This window comes from Bidens hawaiensis, unplaced genomic scaffold, assembly GCF_021521415.1.
Source record: "Bidens hawaiensis isolate Kalapana, Puna unplaced genomic scaffold, B.hawaiensis_p1.1 tig00002572_1, whole genome shotgun sequence".
NCBI classification, from domain to species: Eukaryota; Viridiplantae; Streptophyta; class Magnoliopsida; order Asterales; family Asteraceae; genus Bidens; species Bidens hawaiensis.
The window spans coordinates 1377855-1398665 of NW_027491140.1; the positions used below are offsets into that span (position 1 = coordinate 1377855).

At 34.7% G+C, this 20811-nt stretch overlaps 1 protein-coding gene across 1 annotated transcript; it reads right to left on the reverse strand.

Moving 5' to 3' along the window:
- Positions 1–919: 919 nt before the first annotated feature.
- LOC143620469 (sucrose nonfermenting 4-like protein) lies at positions 920–6687 on the reverse strand. Its single transcript, XM_077092165.1, has 13 exons — positions 6606–6687; positions 6457–6544; positions 5751–5939; positions 5520–5660; positions 5350–5409; positions 5014–5103; positions 4818–4922; positions 4069–4210; positions 3804–3971; positions 2877–2940; positions 2711–2780; positions 1650–1743; positions 920–1020 (listed from the first exon to the last, which is right to left on the reverse strand). The coding sequence occupies exons 1-13, from the start codon at positions 6671–6673 to the stop codon at positions 920–922; spliced, it is 1380 nt and encodes a 459-aa protein (XP_076948280.1). The 5' UTR covers positions 6674–6687.
- Positions 6688–20811: the final 14124 nt, after the last annotated feature.

Below are 20811 nucleotides of genomic sequence, written 5' to 3' on the forward strand. Positions count from 1 at the left end.
TCTTCATTCTCTTTATGTTTTTTAAACTATGTTTAAATTAAAGTATTCTATCGATGATAATAAGGAATCGTCATTTAGCAGCCTGGATGAATCCAATTATCTAACTTTTGCTTGTATTTTGATATGTCCAATTAGCATAGCATAAAAAAAAGAATATCCTAGGGAAAAATTAGGGTTTCTTAAAAGTTATACCACAAAATGAAATAATAGTGAAAGACTGAAATATAAGTATAATTACGTGTGAAAAATAAGAAATTATTATGTTTCTAAAGAAAAAAATACTCAAAAAGTTATATTTTATTTAGGCCTCAAAGAGGTCGGGTCGCTCCAGTCTTAAAGAACAAAATAATTTCAGTTTGTACTGATCAGGAATAGGTTGGAATAAAAAACTTAAAAATCAAATTAACTAGAAACACAAAGCAAGCGAGAAATCGAATTGAACCACCAGTAAAACAATATTTATTTTTTCGATATTTATATGTGAAAACCTGTGTTGCATTTTTGAGTTATAACCCTATTTTATCTATATGATTTAACACGTTTTTTGTTTTTTAAATTGACATAAAACTAAGCTGGCTTTATAAACCAAAATAGGCTTGAACAGACGTTAACCAATCCTTAACCGAACCATTTCTCCTATTAGTCACCCCTACAAACACCCCCCCCCCCCCCCCCCAATTCCATGTTCACCCCTACAAACATCATAGGTTCGATCTTGGTGTATAACTTACAAATGAGCAGTCAAGATTAAATGTTATTTATCTGCTTTTCCAGATTGACAATAGAGCTCCATTAAATACCATAACCTTTAACATAACTAAATGTAACTACATAGAAACAATTGTGTTATTCATGGTTCTTGAAAGATAACTTACCATATAACAACATAACTTTTGCTAAATGATGCATATTAGAAAACTTAAGGGAAAGCTCTAAACATGAGAGAAAACACATCTCTCAATGTGATCAACCCTAATACGCGCTGGGTGTCATCTTCAACCACCACTACACGCCGCACCCCTGTTGCAAAATTAAAAGAGGGCAATTTTGACCATGGGTCAGGTTTAGTTATATCTCTAAGTAACGTGTCAAATGCGTAAATAAACAAAACTTACCAAAAAGGAAACGCTCTTAATGGGTCAATGTATTGAAAAGCTGTCTAGAATGTATTTTTTATGGTACCATGTTATAAACTGATTGGATATTTAAGCCAAAATTTAAAAGATAAAAATGAGCAACAAGCCAACAAGTGTCATAGTTCAAACATAATTATTATACATTTGTATTTTTGGCTGTAAATCTGTAGCTTTAGAGCATTAATATGCAAAAAGAAAACTTTCAAGTAAATTAAAACTTCAAGCTGAATAGGTCATGTTCATGCCAACCCACAAAAATTTGTGTCATGTTTAGGCTCGACCAGCTACAGGACCCTTTTGCCACCTCCTACGGTACACATTTAATATATTAAAAACAATTTTTTCTCAAAAAAAAGTTGTCTCAAATAAAAGAATTAGTGGTTTTGAGTTTTGACCCAAAACCGTTACTAAACCCACCCATTTTGTCCATTAAAAGAGGCAGAATATAAATAAACACTTCGGCATGAAAGATGCACAAGCTGCAATTCAACTAAATGCTTTGGAGATACATACCCGGATTGGAAAGAAGATTTATGACCCGATATAGAGTGTCAGAGCGAGTACATGTCTCAAATCTAGAATGTGTGTTATCGACCAGTTGCAATACCTGAAGCATGGAAATGTAATCAGTGTTATTAAAAAAAAAACCTAAAAAAATAATACTAATAATTATATTAGTTAGGTATCAATTTCGATCCATCGATTTGGGTTTTGCTCTCCAATAGCTAACAAAGAAATGGGTCAGATATATACTTTTTTGAATAATAACTGGCACAAACTATTTACAAAAGTCAGAATAATAGATAAAAACGGCATGTTAGCCATAGGGCTGTAAACGAGCCGAGGCAGCCTCGTTTATTTAAATTGATCCAGGTTGGGATCAGGCTCGGCTCGTTTATCTTAAGAGATGAAATGTTGAACTCGGGCTCGGCTCGTAAAAAGCTCAAGCCAGCTTGTTTATTTTTTAAAAAATAACTTCATACTTTACACATATTCACACACACACATACTCATCTCGTTTATCTAAACAAGCTGAAATGTTGAGGCGTTGAGTTCGGGATCGGCTCGTAAAAAGCTTGAGCCAGCTCGTTTATTTTTAAAAAAAATTAATTTTAAATTTTTACACATTTTGACACATATATAAAAGAATAATAATCTTTTTAACATACACATAATGCATAATCAATAAACTACCAAATTTATAATTTATATATATATATTATAAGTTGGGTTATACTTTGGCTTATAATTCATATATATCAAAATTTGGACGTTAACTTAAACGAGCTAACGAACCAGCTAAACGGGTCTAATGAACCGAGCTTACCTTTGCTCGGGCTTGGGTCATTTACAAACCGAGCCAGCTCAGCTCGAGCCGGTTTCAAACTAACTCTTTTCGAGCTTTATTTGACTGAGCCACAAGCTGTAAGCTTTTTGAACAGCCCTAGCTGGCTGGCAGACCCAGTCCAGACTATTTTTATCCGGATTAAAACTATTTGTTTTGACCTGTTACCCGGCCCATTTTGCCACCTGTAATATTAATTTTCTGCATGAGAAGTGTGGGCAAGGCTTACTTGAGCTATGGTTGCACGATCAAGTTGGATATGTGCATATGCATTGCCTTTTGCTAATGAAGTGATGTCACTGTAAACATAGGTTTTAATCAAAATAAAATCTAGTGGATCATCGAAATAAATAACAAAATCATTTGAACAGTCAAAACACTAAATAACAAATTACCTTCTAGAGAAAATGTTAACTAGGGCTCCTTTATTATCAACAATTGGCACTGAGCTTACATGTTCTGCACAAGTTAGAAAAGAAACAATGAGATATTGCAATCAACATGTGAACTGATGGATTGAACTCACAAACGGTTTGAACAAGTCAAGTGGTTTGAACATGTCAATTTGGGTTGTCGTTAATCTCAAACGGATCAAATAAAGGTCAAATGGGTTGAAAGTCGCCCAAAGTCAATTTCTAACATATGTGACCCCCTAAATCGTTTTACTTCCAAAACAATTAAATTATTATCTTTAAAACAGTGTTTTAATAATCAAAATTAACACATTTATTGTTAATAAAATCTTTAAAAAAGGACAAACCAACCCATTTCGACCCGTACAAACAATAACCCTTTTTGACCAGTCAGTCACCCAGCCCGCTCATCACTGCCACCTCTAGTGTAATCCAAGGGTGTGCATGAACCGAAATAACTGAACCAAACTAGCCAAACCCAAGCCAATACCGTCAGTTTGGTTTTATGTTTTCTCAAAAAAAAAAAATGAAATTATGATTCGACTTTGATTTGGCATCTAGTCATCCCCGAAAAAACCGAACCAAACCCACAAAAACCGAAATAACCGACCCAAACCCGTAATAAATGGTTTAGCCCATGCATTTTGGCCCAAATGTGTAATAATCAATTAATCATTAGTTAGCAAAAACATTCTAGGCCCAAATTTACTACTTTGGCCCAATATGTCGACCCAAATTTGCATAACCGAGAAACCGAAACCAAACCCATTGTGAAAATCGAATAACCAAAACTGACCGGTTTTCAAAATCTCAAAAACCAAATTTTCAGTTTTTGGTTTGGTTTGAACCAAAACCAACCCAAACAGACAAACACAGACCGCCAGTATAATCTAAAGAATATGTACTTACCGTCTAGTAGCACACTCAAAGCATCACTTAAAAGTTGATTGGTGAGTAAAGTCAGTAATTTCCGTGAACCACCTATCTCTCCGATCCAACTACCCATCGGTAGAGAGGCAATCGATCGTTGCAAAAGAGGCAAATAACTGATACAGTTGTCAAAATGATTGCTTATATCTATGTTTTCACAATAAAGAAAAAGTTAGAACATGTGAACACAAAAGGCTTCAAACTTTACTTAAAAAAACGATCAGGTAAGTAACTCAAACCATACGTCTTAGGAGTCCACCTAGGCATGCCACATGAAGCAATATTGGATGAGTTGAACCCTCTGGCACATATATCACAGGAACCGATGATACGTGATTGTGCAAGATATTAAATGCAACCGCATTCAGGGTCTCATCGGGATCAACCTATGTTTAAAAATAAAAGGAAGGGGACTATAAGTAAATGATAGCATATACGACATTTTTATAATGTATGTAAACAATTCATATCATAAAAAACCTACATACTTTCTATTTTGGCGTATAAAAGTTTGCACATGCCTTTAAAAGCAAGAAAATGTCCCCTGAGTCCATTTTGCTATCTTAAAGTCACTAAACTTTTCTAGAATGGGTGTATATGTGAAAAATATTTTAAACAATGATTCGCTACCTTTAATACTTGTAAAAGTCTGATAAAGTGACATTTTTGCAAAATAAAATTACGAGTTTAAGGGGTTAAAAATGTCGCTTTATCAAATTGACCTGCAACGATATCAATTTATTTTTACAAATATATAAATTAATGAGTCATTATTTTAAATATCTTTTTCATAAAAACATGCACTCTAGACAAGTAATAGGGACTTTAATAAGGCAACCTGTGTTCAATGACTTTTTCATATTTTTCTGACATGTGCAACTTTTAATTGCGAAAATTATGTTGAGGGACTTTTTTCGTAATAAATGAGAAAGTATGCTGGTTTTTTATGATATTTATCACAGAATTTGTCATTTGTGGTGTAAAAAATGTTACTTTGACTAACGGCCTTCTTTGAAGATGAACTTTTCCGTGTTTCCAAGAAGAGATAGATGATAATTTAAGCATGCTATTAGCAGCCACTGCAGGGATTCTTTGTAACTGCAAAAAGATATGTAAATTATCACTAGAAAAATTTATCATTAGCCAAATGTCCTAAATACCCTTGGAACCAAAATTAATATTATCATACCTCCATTAAAATCAAAATGAAGTCGGATGCGGTTATCATCCCGGAAATCTGATGGTTGGCTTCATCCCAAAGAGGAGCAACAGAAAGGCCCTAAGAGCGAAATATAATGAGAATTTTGAATTTTAATAGATTTAATTCTTGAACTTTATACATGTTTAACTAGATTACAAGTTATAAATGAGTAAATTTTTATTTGGGCCAAACCAGGTCGTGTTGAGTTGACCCAAAGCACTTTTTGTCCAAAAAAAGTTAACTTTTTATAAGTAATTAGTTTATTCAATAATGTAACTTACTAAATAAAATGATATATGTGACAAAATCTTTTTTTTTGGGTACCTCTTCATGCATAATGAGAAAGGACTCTTCCACACTCAATCTAGCATCCAACACAAATACCTAGAAAACATTAAAATGAAAAACGGTATCGAAAACAGAATGAGCATAACACCAAAGGGCAAAAAGGTAATTTCAAACACAAACAGAAGTGAAAGGGAAAAAACTCAAACCTTGCCTGATTCTGGAATCAACTCATAAATCGAGTAAGACGACAGATGTTGAAATAAACGATCGCGGGTCGTTTCTATGTCTTCAACCCTTACTGGAGGGAAAATTTGACGAGGAGCACTAACATTGCTTGACGATGAAGCCTAAAAAATAACAAACAAACAAACATACAAAATATTGTTAAAGTTGAAATTAAGGTAAGGATTATCCAAAAAAAATTGTTAAAAACTTACATTATTAGCATGGTTGTGATCATCCATACCGTCAATATCCATGACGGGTTGACCATCATCAACAACAACCGATGGTTGACCCATAATCTCAGGTTGTTTGACCATAACTACGTTGTTGACTCCAGTCTCATCTTCACTAAACATTTGTTGTTGGTCAATCCTCCACGCTCCATCAACCAGGAACTTAAACTTCATTCAACATTTAACCACCAAAAAAGTAAGAAAAACTCTATTCCAATCTCTAAATTTAGTTACTTATTTTTTTACTTAAATTCATTAAATTTTAAATCAACTTAAATTGCTTTTAGTTATATACTCTTATTTTATTATTACTTTCTTTGCATATTGTCCATAGTAATAAAATAACGATGTTATAAACATTTGAAATTTCGAATCTTTTCATGATTTCTTACATATGTTAATATCATTTATCTAAGTTTTTACAAATCCACATTATAAAACTCCCTGCTTTTCATACCATCTAAATGACACGTTTTATAAAAGAAAAAAACGAAACCAAATAAAGACCATCATTATTTATAAAACTATAACATAAACTTATTTACATTTTATATAACTAAATAATCTTTTCCTGATTTCTTGAAATATCACTAATTCATCAAAATTCAACTAAAATCCTACAATCAACCACCAAAATTAGTAAGCAATTTTCATCAAACTCTCTAATTGAATAATTGAATACTACCTTGTGCAGACCAGGTGAAAGATCACAAATTGTCATGAAAGTGGTGGACGATCCTTCGACCGGAACCATCTGATGATACTTAACCCACCTTCACAAAATCACATTAATTAATAAGCACACCAACAAGCCCCAAATGAAATGAAACATACCCAGTAAAATCACCACACAAGAAGACGTGTTTGCCTCCGTGAGACCAAATAAAGTGCGTATGAACCATCCTGGACCAAAATTCAGGTGGATTGATCAAGTGGGTGTACAAAACGCATGCCCATAAAGGGGAAATTGAGTAAATCTCGGTGGCGAAGGTTATGGTTATAGAGATACATTACATGCATGTAGATGTAGATGTGGGAATTGGGTGTGGGATTAGTTCAATCAAGAGCATAATCGCCTCGATTTCTCTAAGCCGGAGAAAACGGCTGTACTGTACAAGAACCAACTAACACTACTATTATTATTCGCATGTTTTGCGCATAAGTTAATGTATGTGTATTTCTTCTTGGATTGTGTGTATGGCTAGGTTGTTGCAATTTGGTTTGTTTAGAACCTCATAAAGTTTTTTTCATGGTATAAACCCTGGTTTTCGGGTTCTTCTCAGATCCTCTGAGGACCCTTCTCTGTTAACACCCGTTACGCCGCCAAAATAGTTGGATCCTTCTGACGTAACACATGTAGTAAAAAACAACCGTTTTTGTTTGAATTCGAACTGACGACCTCCCGAAAGAAGCCTAGTCCTTATTTTCATTGTGATAATTAGTTGGGCTAGCCAAGAAGATTAAAAAAACAGGTAATTATATTCTTAGAATATATTATGAAGAAAATAGTTAAATAATAATCATGTTTGTATTAGTAGATTGAAATTTGTAGGGTTGTTTTCGAGCCAAGTCAAGGAGCTCAGCTTGAATTTTAAAATAGGTTGAAAATTTGAGCTCGGGGCTTAGCTTGATTTTAAAAAAGAATTTTGCTTTGGTTGGCTTAGTATGGTGTTAGAGGGGACAAGTCGTCCCGTGAATCTCGGGTTAAAAGATCAATTTCGTACTAAAATGTATCAGTTTAACATTAGAAGTACAAAAAAATACGGTGAAAATCAATGAGGTTCCTCAATTCTTCCCAAAAAAAAGGTCATGGATCTGGGGACGGTGTTCCTAGCCAGGATCTTTTTTGCCCAATCATATCGACCCGTATCCTTCTTTTGATCAAAAGCCATAAAACGTCGGTTTGAAATTTGCAAAAAAAAAAAAATTACAGCGTTAAGTGTTTTTTAACGAAGGTTCATTAAGAGGAAAATAGTCGAAAAGTTGGACCACTGGCATGGATTTTTAAAGGTGAGATTATTATCAGTCAACACACAAAAAATGAGATTATTTATTTTCAATTTGCCTTTTTTTATTTGATTATCAGATGCTATTTTGATAATGCATTTTTTACAATTATATTGTATGTTTGAAAAAAAAAATAATCTATCTATCTATCTATCTATATATATATATATATATATATATATATATATATATATATATATATATATATATATATATATATATATATATAAACGAAACCCCTAAAATTCTACGTGTCGCGATGTGGTCGCTCCCTCTTTTTATGGAAGCCACCAGATTGCTTGATTTTTAAATAGAGGCCTCTCATTGATTTAACCCAAATTCATGGGTATGAGTCTTACCAAAACCAGATAGCTCTTAAACGTGTTAGAATATCTAATTAAATTAAAAATTAATCTTACAAATTATTTGATATGAAAATCCAATAAAATAGGGATATACTAAAATTTAATATCCAATTTAAAAAGAAAAACATATTATTTATAATTAATAAACAATTTTATAGTAAAAAACATAAGCGGGTCATAGGTCACCAAATCCAGATAGCTTTTAAACGGGTTATTGTTGGAATTACGTATGCCCGAGACACATACTTAAACTAATGTGGCTAACTGTGTTTGATCCAAGTCGGGTCATACCCAATAACAAGCTAGACAACACCAAATGTATTCTTTTAACGATTTGATCATTTAAATGAATACCGAACACTACGTGTTTAGAAAATTGGTTTTCTAAACAAACACACTTGAGGATTCAAATAAATTATTTGGATAATTTGTTTATATAAACTAATTATTTAATTGGTTAAATAATTAAATAGATGTATGCACATTTTATGAAAATGAGTTTTATAAAATGAATGGAGAAGTTTTAAATGTTAAAACACAAAACAAAAAAAAAAAAAAAAAAAAAAAACAAAACCGGCCACCCATGTGGGGTGGTGGTTTTACCCAATCAATAACAAGATGCTCTATGTAACTTGTCTTGGGTTCCTTTTAATCCTCCATTTCCCCATACATGCAAATGGTCTTGTTCTTTGATATTTTTCAAGTGTTGTAACAAGCAAACAAACTCTCTCTTTTTCTCTCCAAAACCCACGGCTCACTTGGGCATCATTTGGGAGTTTTGTGAGCTAGTTCAAGTGTTCAAAATCCTAGCAACTAGTTGGTGTTGTTGCTCAAAGCTTGGGGTATACAAAGCTTGAGGGTTTCTCTTTGCAACCTTGCCATTTGAAGACATCATCTTCTTCATCCATCTACATCTTCTTATAAGGTATAAGAAGGTACCATTTACATTTTGTAAGCATATTGTTCTTGTAATATTGATCCTTGTTCTTTGGGTTTTAGTTTTAACATAATGGTATGTTCATAACAAGTTTTAAAATCTAAGCTTCCGTTGCGTTTTCTAGTTAAATATGGTTAACTTGAACTTTGATAATCTTGTATAAAACTCAACAATGGCATCAAGAGCCGGTTACAAGGACTTATGCTTCTTACATGTTCATAGATTTCGGGTTTTTCATGGGTGAAAAAGGGGTCCGAAATTTGGGTGGATTTTACCCCTCATGGTTTTGTAAGATCTTGACATGCATGCAAAGATCTTAGGAAACCATTATTAACATTTGGATGTTGAAAAAAAAATAAAAATAAAAAAATAAGATTTGGCCGTAGCCTCTTGGGGGGGGGGGCCGATTCTTTTGGAGTTTTTGGGCATTGGTTGCTTAGGTTGCATGCTTAGAACATTTGGTATGTTTGGATGTGTCATAACCGAAACCTAGACCTTGGATGTGTTGATTGTTGTTTGTGTATGTTGATTATGTTTATTATTCAATATGGTTGTAATAATTCATAATCTTAGGCTTGTGTAATTTATTTATTCATAAGTTGGTTTGTAATAAATAGATTAGTTGCATTTTCTTTTTTTTAGAAAAATATGTATTAGGATACATTTTGTAAAAATTGAAGATGCAAGAATTGGTGGATTTGGGCCTTGGACCGAAATTTTGGGCTTGTTGGGCCTCACCGGCCCATCATGGGATTCAAGCCCATTAGGCCCATAAATTTCACTCTTGGGCCCAAGAAGACTTTTGGAAGTTTGGAGCCCATTAACAAGCCCAACAAGAACACAACAACTTGGAAAGGATACTTGAAGCATTTGGATGCAAGGTCAAGTGGGAGTCAACATTCCATCCTTGTGTCATGTTTTGTCCCTTAGGTGTGACTTATGACCTATACTTGTTTCGGCTAACAAGTATGGTCAAACTTAGCGGTTCTCGGTTATGACTATATTTTGCATGTGTTTGCTTGGTTGTTTGTTTTACTTATTGTAATGTGTGGTTGATAGATATTAGGATATCCAAACCGTCACATAGGAACGACAACAAGCATAAAACGGGTTCTAATATATATTTGGTAATATCGCGTCAATTAGTTTAATTAAATGGGTTTATTAAAACTAAGCGATTACTCACATATAATAAAATTGGTTTTATTATAACTTGAACCTTGAAAATTGGTTTTCAAAATCGCCATATTGCTAAATGCATGTTAGGATATGGCATAATGTTTTTCAAACTAGAATATTGGAAAACTTAAAATCCCTTTTTCATAATTACCAAGGAAACAAGTCTTACACCATCCTTTTGTATGACACTTAACGTATTAGGGAACTTTAAATGGGATAAAGGTCACCTAACCATTTTGAGCAAACTAATATACTTAGGGTAATATTAACATATTTGTGGGATAAAGGTCACCTAACCACTTGTATGTTAATCTTACATGTTTATACAAGTAGGACGACTTGAATTGGAAACCATGTGATAAAGGTCACCTAAGCATGGGGTCCAATGGTGTTGATGGGATAAACATGCCAACACGAAATAAGGATTTCGAATGGTCCCATACCTCTAGAAGTTGCAAAGGGTTGCAATTGTCAAGATTGACTACCTTGTTAAATCAAATAACGGGATAAAGGTCACCTAACCGAAATTTGATTTATCGTTGGATTCTAGAATTTAATTATTATTTTAAAATTTGGAATAAAAGGGTATTAATAATTAAATTGTTTATAATACTAAAATAAAACTTTGTTAAATTTTGTAGATGGCCGCTAACAATGCAAACACCTCTACCCATAACACCCGTAACCTATCCTTAAGAACCATCCTTGAAAAGGATCGTCTAAACCATAATAACTTTATGGATTGGTATCGCAACTTAAGAATAGTTCTCAAACAAGAAGAGATATCATATGTCTTAGACGATCCCATTCCCGATGAGCCTAACGTGGAAGATGAGGAGGCGTATAACGATTGGGTCAAGTACACCAAAGATTCGGTGCAAGCCTCTTGCCTCATGTTAGGGACTATGATTCCCGAAATCCAAAAGGATTTCGAGCATCATGGGGCATACGACATGATAACTCAATTGAAGGAAATGTTTCTTCAACAAGCTAGAGCGGAACGTTTCGAAACGGTTCGAGCGTTTCATGCATGTCGTATGGAGGAAACCCAAAGCGTCTCATCTTATGTCCTAAAGATGAAAAGCTACATTGAAAAGCTTCGTAGGTTGAATTGTCCCGTCTCAAATGAGTTGGCTACGGATTTGATCCTCAACTCTTTGACCAAAAGGTTTGAAACCTTTGTCATGAACTATAACATGAACGGGTGGGACAAAAGCATTGGTGAGCTTCACGCAATGCTAAGAACGGCCGAAGCGGGAATGGGTAAAAGGGTTTTACCCGTTCTAACAATCAATGAAGGGAAAAGGGGACATAACTCCAACCCCAAAGCAAGTGCTGCTAAGGGCAAGGGCCACGTCCAAGGAAAGGGAAAGAGGAAAGCCATCACGCCCACCAAACCGAAGGAAAAGAAGCAAAAAGTTGCGGCGCAAGATCCATGCTTTGAGTGTGGAGAGATAGGTCATTGGAAAAGGAATTGTCCGACCTATCTCAATGCGTTAAAAGATAAGAGGGATGCGGGGCATACCTCAGGTATTATCTTTACTATACATATTGAACTAAATGTTATTTCTTCAAATACATGGGTACTTGATACCGGATGTGGAACTCACATTTGCAATTTGTTGCAGGGGTTCAAAAGAAGTAAACAACTCAACAAAGGGGACATTAGTCTCTTTATGGGCAATGGAGCAAGAGTTGAAGTCCAAGCCCAAGGAGACTACTTGTTAAAGCTTCCAAGTGGTTTGGAAGTAATTTTGAAGAATGTTTTGTATGCTCCTAAGTTAAGGAGAAACATTATTTCCGTGTCCCTTTTAAAACAATGTGGCTTTGATCTTAAATTTATAGATTATGATATTCATGTTTTGATGAATGGCATGTTTTATTTTAAAGCTATACCCATGAATGGTATATATGAAATAGATCAAATTGGTACGTCACATAGTAGTTCAATGTACAATGTCAACACCAAGAAACTCAAGAAGGACTTGGGTGATTCCTATCTTTGGCATTGTCGCCTTGGACATATAAGCAAGAATCGCATGCAAACTCTTCGCAAGAGTGGTATTCTAGAAACAAATGAGTATGATTCATTTGATGTATGTGAATCTTGTTTACAAGGCAAAATGACAAAGCAACCCTTCAATAAAACTTTTGAAAGGTCAAAAGAATTATTGGGTATCATACATTCGGATGTATGTGGTCCTTTTAGACCAATGACTAGGAATGGTGAAAGATACTTCATTACCTTTATTGACGATTATAGTCGATATGGTTATGTGTACTTAATGAAACACAAAGATGAAGCTTTTGAAATGTTCAAAGACTTCAAAACTGAAGTAGAAAGACAACTCAAGACCACAATCAAAGTACTTCGTAGTGATAGAGGAGGTGAATACCTAAGTGGTGTTTTTCAAGATCATCTTAAGAGTTGTGGAATTATTTCACAACTTACTCCACCTGGAACACCACAACATAATGGTGTGTCTGAAAGGAGAAATCGTACCCTATTAGATATGGTTCGATCGATGATGGCTAGAAGCACTTTACCTCTATCATTTTGGGGCTATGCTTTACTTTCCGCTGTTCGCATATTGAATATGGCTCCAACCAAGAAAGTGGAGAAGACACCTTTTGAAGTATGGCATGGAAAGGCTCCATCGCTATCATTCTTAAAAGTTTGGGGTTGTGAAGCTTATGTAAAGCAATACACCCCAAACAAATTAGAAGTCCAATCCACTAAGTGTATCTTTATAGGTTATCCTAAAGATGATTTAGGATATTACTTTTTCGACCCTAGTGATCAAAAGGTTATTATTGCTCGAAAGGGTAAGTTCTTGGAAACTAAGTTCCTTAAGGAAGGAACTAATAGTAGAACAGTGAAACTTGATGAGGATCAAGAACCACAAGATGATACACAATTGGTTGATACTAGCACTCAACAAGAGGTTGTTGAAAGTGATCAAGTGGTTGATCAAAACACACAAAACGTTCGCAGATCTGGTAGAATTAGCAATCCACCTGAAAAATATGGATTTTTTGTAGAAGGTTGCTACGTGGTAGATTCGGATGAACCGACCACATACCGTGATGCAATGTCCAAGAATGATTGTGACAAATGGCTTGAAGCCATGAACGTTGAGATGCAATCCATGTATGACAACCAAGTTTGGGAATTGGTTGAACTACCACTCAACTCCAAAGCTGTTGGAAGTAAGTGGGTTTTCAAAAGAAAAACTGATATGCATGGAAACTTGGATACTTATAAAGCAAGACTTGTAGCTAAGGGTTTCACTCAAACTCAAGGGGTTGATTATGATGAAACTTTTTCGCCTGTGGCAATGCTAAAGTCTATTAGGATATTATTTGCCATAGCTGCACATTATGATTATGAAATCTGGCAAATGGATGTCAAGACCGCTTTCCTAAATGGATATCTTGAGGAAGATGTCTATATGGTTCAGCCTGAAGGTTTTGTCGATCCAAAACATCCTAATAAAGTATGCAAGTTAAAGAAATCAATCTATGGATTGAAACAAGCATCTAGAACTTGGAATCATCGTTTTGATGAAGAAATCAAAAGTTTTGGATTCATCAAGAACGCTGATGAGGCTTGTGTGTATAAGAAAGCTAGTGGGAGTATAATTACCTTCTTAGTATTGTATGTCGATGACATTCTACTATTTGGAAATGACATTCCAACCATGGAAAGCGTTAAGGCTTGGCTTGGAAGTAGATTTTCCATCAAGGATCTAGGTGAAGCTGCCTATATTTTGGGAATAAAGATCTATAGGGATAGGTCAAGGCGCTTGATAGGTTTGAACCAAAGTACATACATTGATAAGATCTTGAAAAGGTTCAAGATGGAAAACTCCAAGAAAGGTTTTGTACCTATTCAAAGAGGGACCATATTGAGTTCAGCTCAATGTCCAAGCTCAAAGGGTGAGCAAGAGACGATGAAACAAATCCCATATGCTTCTGCTATAGGATCCATCATGTATGCGATGATATGTACTAGACCTGATGTGTCATGCGCTTTGAGCATGACAAGCAGATACCAACAGAATCCAGGAAACAGTCATTGGATGGCTGTTAAGAGCATATTGAAATACCTTAGGAGAACTAAGGATATGTTTCTGATATATGGATCTGGTGAGGAGGAACTCGCTATAAAAGGTTACACGGATGCGAGCTTCCAAACTGATCGAGATGATTCTCGATCACAGTCTGGGTATGTGTTCACTCTTAATGGAGGAGCTGTCTCTTGGAAGAGCTCAAAACAGGAAGTGGTAGCATTGTCCACTACAGAATCAGAATACATCGCCGCTTCATTGGCAGCTCAGGAAGCTGCATGGTTGAAGAAATTCATTACTGATCTAGGGGTGGTCTCTTCCATTCAAGACCCCCTAGAAATCTTTTGTGACAACGAGGGTGCGATTGCACAAATCAAGGAACCTCGTTCGCACCAAAAGACAAGGCACATAGAGCGGAGATTCAACTACATAAGGGATGAAGTTGAAAAAGGAAAGATATGTATTCGCAAAGTTGGAACTGATCAAAATCTTGCGGATCCATTCACGAAGCTCCTAGAAAGACCGAAACATGAGCGTCATGCGAGTGGCTTAGGACTTCGATATTCTAGTAATTGGATTTGATCTATTTTGTATTAAAGTTTAAAAGACTTTTGTAATTTAACTCTTTTATATGATTATGGAATCTTGAGTTAAATTCTGATTTTGCATGTTTAATCCATGAATAAGTTATCTTATTCTAAAAGTCCGTAGTCGATCACATTTGTGGGAACAAATATGAAGCAAGACTATTATGAACTAGGATTGGTGGATATTCATGAGGAATGAATATGGAGCATAGGTTTGCTGCCAAGGTTCATAGATATTTGTGGGATACAAATATTGGACTGACCCGCTCTCAATATTACTACATGGAGTCGATTGACTTGATCATTAGTAATTTTGAGTAAAGGAGAATTTCATATTATCCTTAGACCTGAGATGTATACTGGGTCTTGATTTTCACCAAGTATTACACTTTGACTCTCCCCTTCGCTATTCGTAAAAGATGGTACATAAGGATGAGCTCAGGTGGAGTATAAAAGTGATAGTGAGAGGCGTATACAGTCAAGATGGAATTTGTTCCTCTTATGTGTTGAGAGTTTAGATGTCTAAGGCCTGATAAAGTTGAATTGTAAAGAGAATGATCGCCTATGTCTCTTAGATCCAACATGACATCTAGTAACAAAGGGACATAATGATAAATTCACCTAAATCATATCAAGTAAGGGACTTGAAGGGATGATGTTATTGAATGGCACTTCGTCAAACACATTAGGGGTGGTGAACTGTTGTTAGGCGGTATTCACCACTTGCATTAATTTTCTATGTATCTCGTGCAAGTGGGAGATTGTTGGAATTACGTATGCCCGAGACACATACTTAAACTAATGTGGCTAACTGTGTTTGATCCAAGTCGGGTCATACCCAATAACAAGCTAGACAACACCAAATGTATTCTTTTAACGATTTGATCATTTAAATGAATACCGAACACTACGTGTTTAGAAAATTGGTTTTCTAAACAAACACACTTGAGGATTCAAATAAATTATTTGGATAATTTGTTTATATAAACTAATTATTTAATTGGTTAAATAATTAAATAGATGTATGCACATTTTATGAAAATGAGTTTTATAAAATGAATGGAGAAGTTTTAAATGTTAAAACACAAAACAAAAAAAAAAAAAAAAAAAAAAAACAAAACCGGCCACCCATGTGGGGTGGTGGTTTTACCCAATCAATAACAAGATGCTCTATGTAACTTGTCTTGGGTTCCTTTTAATCCTCCATTTCCCCATACATGCAAATGGTCTTGTTCTTTGATATTTTTCAAGTGTTGTAACAAGCAAACAAACTCTCTCTTTTTCTCTCCAAAACCCACGGCTCACTTGGGCATCATTTGGGAGTTTTGTGAGCTAGTTCAAGTGTTCAAAATCCTAGCAACTAGTTGGTGTTGTTGCTCAAAGCTTGGGGTATACAAAGCTTGAGGGTTTCTCTTTGCAACCTTGCCATTTGAAGACATCATCTTCTTCATCCATCTACATCTTCTTATAAGGTATAAGAAGGTACCATTTACATTTTGTAAGCATATTGTTCTTGTAATATTGATCCTTGTTCTTTGGGTTTTAGTTTTAACATAATGGTATGTTCATAACAAGTTTTAAAATCTAAGCTTCCGTTGCGTTTTCTAGTTAAATATGGTTAACTTGAACTTTGATAATCTTGTACAAAACTCAACAGTTATAACATATCATTTATTTATAAAACCCTTTCATCATCAAACCCTAAGTATATTATTAACTTTCTTACAATAAAGAAAATTAAAATTCAAATAATAAATATTAAAAAACAAAAAATGTAAAACAACTATTCTCTCAAGCCATCAGATTGCTTTATTTGTAAATGAAGGTTTCTCACGCATTTGACCTGAATTCACGGGTAAAGGTCTTACCAAACCCAGATAGCTCTTAAACGGATTATAACATCTCATTATATTAAAAATTAATCTCATAAAATATTTGATATGAAAATCCTATAAAATAGGATTATCCTAAAAATTAATATCATATTCTATTTAAAAAAGATATTATTTATAATTAAGAAACAATTTTATAATAAAGAAAATTGTTATATTTGTTATATGAAAATTGTTACAGATTGCTTTATTTGTAAATGAAGGTTTCTCACGCATTTGACCTGAATTCACGGGTAAAGGTCTCACCAAACCCAAATAGCTCTTAAACGGGTTATAACATCTCATTATATTAAAAATTAATCTCATAAAATATTTGATATGAAAATCCTATAAAATAGGATTATCCTAAAAATTAATATCATATTCTATTTAAAAAAGATATTATTTATAATTAAGAAACAATTTTATAATAAAGAAAATTGTTATATTTGTTATATGAAAATTGTTACAGATTGCTTTATTTGTAAATGAAGGTTTCTCACGCATTTGACCTGAATTCACGGGTAAAGGTCTCACCAAACCCAAATAGCTCTTAAACGGGTTATAACATCTCATTATATTAAAAATTAATCTCATAAAATATTTGATATGAAAATCCTATAAAATAGGATTATCCTAAAAATTAATATCCTATTTTATTTAAAAAAGATATTATTTATAATTAAGAAACAATTTTACAATAAAGAAAATAAACGGGTAATGGGTATCACCAAATCCAGATAGCTTTTAAACCGGATTATAACATATCATTTATTTGTGAAACCATTTTATCATCAAACCTTAAATATATTAATTATTAACTTTCTGACATAAATAAAATTAAAATCAAAATATACATATATAAATATTAAAAACGAATCATGTAAAATAACCCCCGTAATACGGGGGATAAAATCTAGTATGTATATATATATATAACTGCTTACATAAAAATTCTATGTGTCGCGATGCGGTTGCTCCCCATCTCCTCTCAAGCCATCAGATTGCTTCATTCCTGAATGGTGGCTTCTTATGCGTTTGACCCAAATTCGTGGGTATGGGTCTTACCAAACCCGGATAATCCTTAAACGGGTTATAACATCTCATTTATTTATCAAACCCTTCATTATCAAACAATAATTTTCGCGGATCATGGGTCTCACCAAACCCGAATAATTCTTAAACAGGTTATAACATCTCAATTATTTGTGAAACCCTTTAATCATCAAACAATAATTTTCACGGGTCATGGTCTCACCAAACCCGAATGACCCTTAAACGGGTTATAAGATCTCATTTATTTATGAAACCATTTTAACATCAAACCTTAATATAATTTCTCTCATCTACATATTCCCTGTCGTCGATCTATTCTCTACCAGCTTACTTATGATTACCATCCACCATCATCAATCTCCCCTCTCATGCGTCAACCACCATCGTAACCTACATTAACCGCACCTTTTTCATAAGACAAATATTTGTGTTCATGTTTGTTCGTTTTTAAAAAAAATCAGCATATTCGTGTTCGTTTATGTTTGTTCGTTAAAAATTAAGAAACCTACACATCTCAATTGAAAGAGCCCTAACGTTAAAAAAAATATAATTAACGTAACAAATTACTATATACGTATTAAATTAAAGAGCAAAGTGCCAAATCGTCCCTGAGGTTTGTTTAGTTATGCGACTTTCGTCCAAAATTTTGTTTTTGTGCAATTGGACCATCGAGGTTTGTCAGTTGTTGCCAATATCGTCCAAATTGCTAATTCCGTTAGAATTTCAATGTTAATTGAAAGGAAAATTCGTCTTCAGTCATTTTCTTTATTTTGTTTAAATTATGTTAATAGATGCCATCATAATCAACATCATGTATACCATCATCATCATCTAGCCATCATCAATTCATTATCCTCTCTACCACACACCCACCACCGTCACTACCACAACCTAATCAACATTTGAGTCCTTAACATCACTCAGTTACTCGCTACTACCAGCTTACCGCCGGCAACCGGCCACCACCCACCATTATTCATCTTCATCAATCTACAGTCTCCAACACCCACCGCAACCTCAGCCGGCTACCCTTCTTCTCCAACTACCACTGCCTCCACTCTTCATCTTACCCTAATTTCAAAACCCCCAAGTTTAAATCCAAAAATCGATTCAAGTGACCAGCAATGTGTAACGTCCTCGTTTCAGTAAACAGATAAATAAATAAATAAAAGTTTCGAGTTTTATTTTAGTTATCGTGCCGTGTGAAGTCGTTAAATTAATTAGATTATATATCGAATATGGATAATATTAATAGAAGGTTAATGGACTTGAAAATGATTTGAGCCTAAAAGCCTTTGGGCTTTGCCTATTTAAATCCTAATCTCATCCTTATCCTCATCATTTCACCATCATTCCCCAATCATCACCCACACACCCAAACACACAAAAAATCTCCTGTACATCAACAATCCTAATATCCAATTTCACTCATCCAAATATTCAAGATCCAAGGTAAATATTTTGTTTGTTTTCATTTCAATAGATTAATAACAAATGAATAAACAAAATATGAAAGTTTGTAACAAAGTGAGCCGACACAAATCAATCCTAAGTGAACCGAATAAGAAAGATAAGTCTTCGGTTACGGGTGTAACTTGAATCCATAGTTGCTGACGGAACGAAGCCCGAACCCCAACCTGTTCGTCATGGTTAAACTCAAGCCATCGGACCAGGGCTGTTCTTTTTTTTCACACTAATTATAACGGCCAAGCTATGACCTGTAACCAGATTCCTATGAGAATAGAACCCGGCTCCAGCAAACTGAAAACAAACGCTAAACCCGAGGCATGACGTAATCAACCCAGATCTGAACCATTAAGAACCGAAACCCAAACCACCCTCCCGTCCATACGAGGGTGAACGTTCACCGACTAGATCTGGAAAAACCTTATGCGAATAGTCTACACAATCCGCATCGCATGACGTCACATGCGATTCCGGTGATTCGCATCGTATGACGTCATATGCGAATCTTGTGATGCGAAGCGACGAGAAGCGGACCCGTCATCCTATAACCTTCGGAGGTGGGTGGCCGGAAATAGAAGAAGTGGTCGCGGCGACCGGGGGTAGGTAAGAAAAGGGAAGGAGTAGGAGTGGTGGTGTGATCGATGAGAATGATCGGAAGGGAGAGGGAGCAAGGGGAGGCAGCAGTGGTTGCTGTGGGTGGTTGGAATCGGGAAACGGCGGTGGTGATGTGCCTAAAATTGGTATATAAAAATAATGCAATAAATCAACCTAGCACGACGAGTAATAAAAACCTATATTACCCTAAACCAAACCACTAGCAACAGGCAAGTGTACCTATCGGGTGTAGAATAGCTATGGGAAGTCTGGGAATATCGAACCCTAGAGACAGTAATTAAATTAACGAAACTAGTTTCTAAAAGCTAAATAAACTAATAATTAAGAAAAAATATTATTTTTAGATTTTTACTTTTATTTTAGGATTTTTACTTATTTTATTTTAAAACTAATAATTATTTAAACTAAATTAATTTAACTACATTAAACTTAAAATTCTAAGACTTAGACGAAAACAATAATGAGAAAGGCGTTACCTAGGCTTGAAATCCTATTTGTGAATCTTGGATGCTTATCGGCTATGGAAACTGTGATGGAACCAGGATCTAAAGATACGACTCCCTAGACATCCTAGTGGATCCCGGATCATTCTCTGGGTGTCGCCTAAAAGGAATACCTAAGGGGCGTATGACGCAAACCGGTTGGTTGGATTACCTCTCAGTCTCTCCAACAATATTAAAGTACTCTAATGACTAGATCACCTCTCAGTCTCACTAATCACAATACCTCAGGGAGTGTAAGGGACGTAAGGAGTAACCTAAAGATGCTCAAAAAGACTTAGGATAACAAAAATCAAAAGACAATAAGGGGGAAACCCACTCTCGTGTAATCTATACCCAAACAGCCTAATGAATAAGACAACCCTAACTATCTATTACCTCTCAGT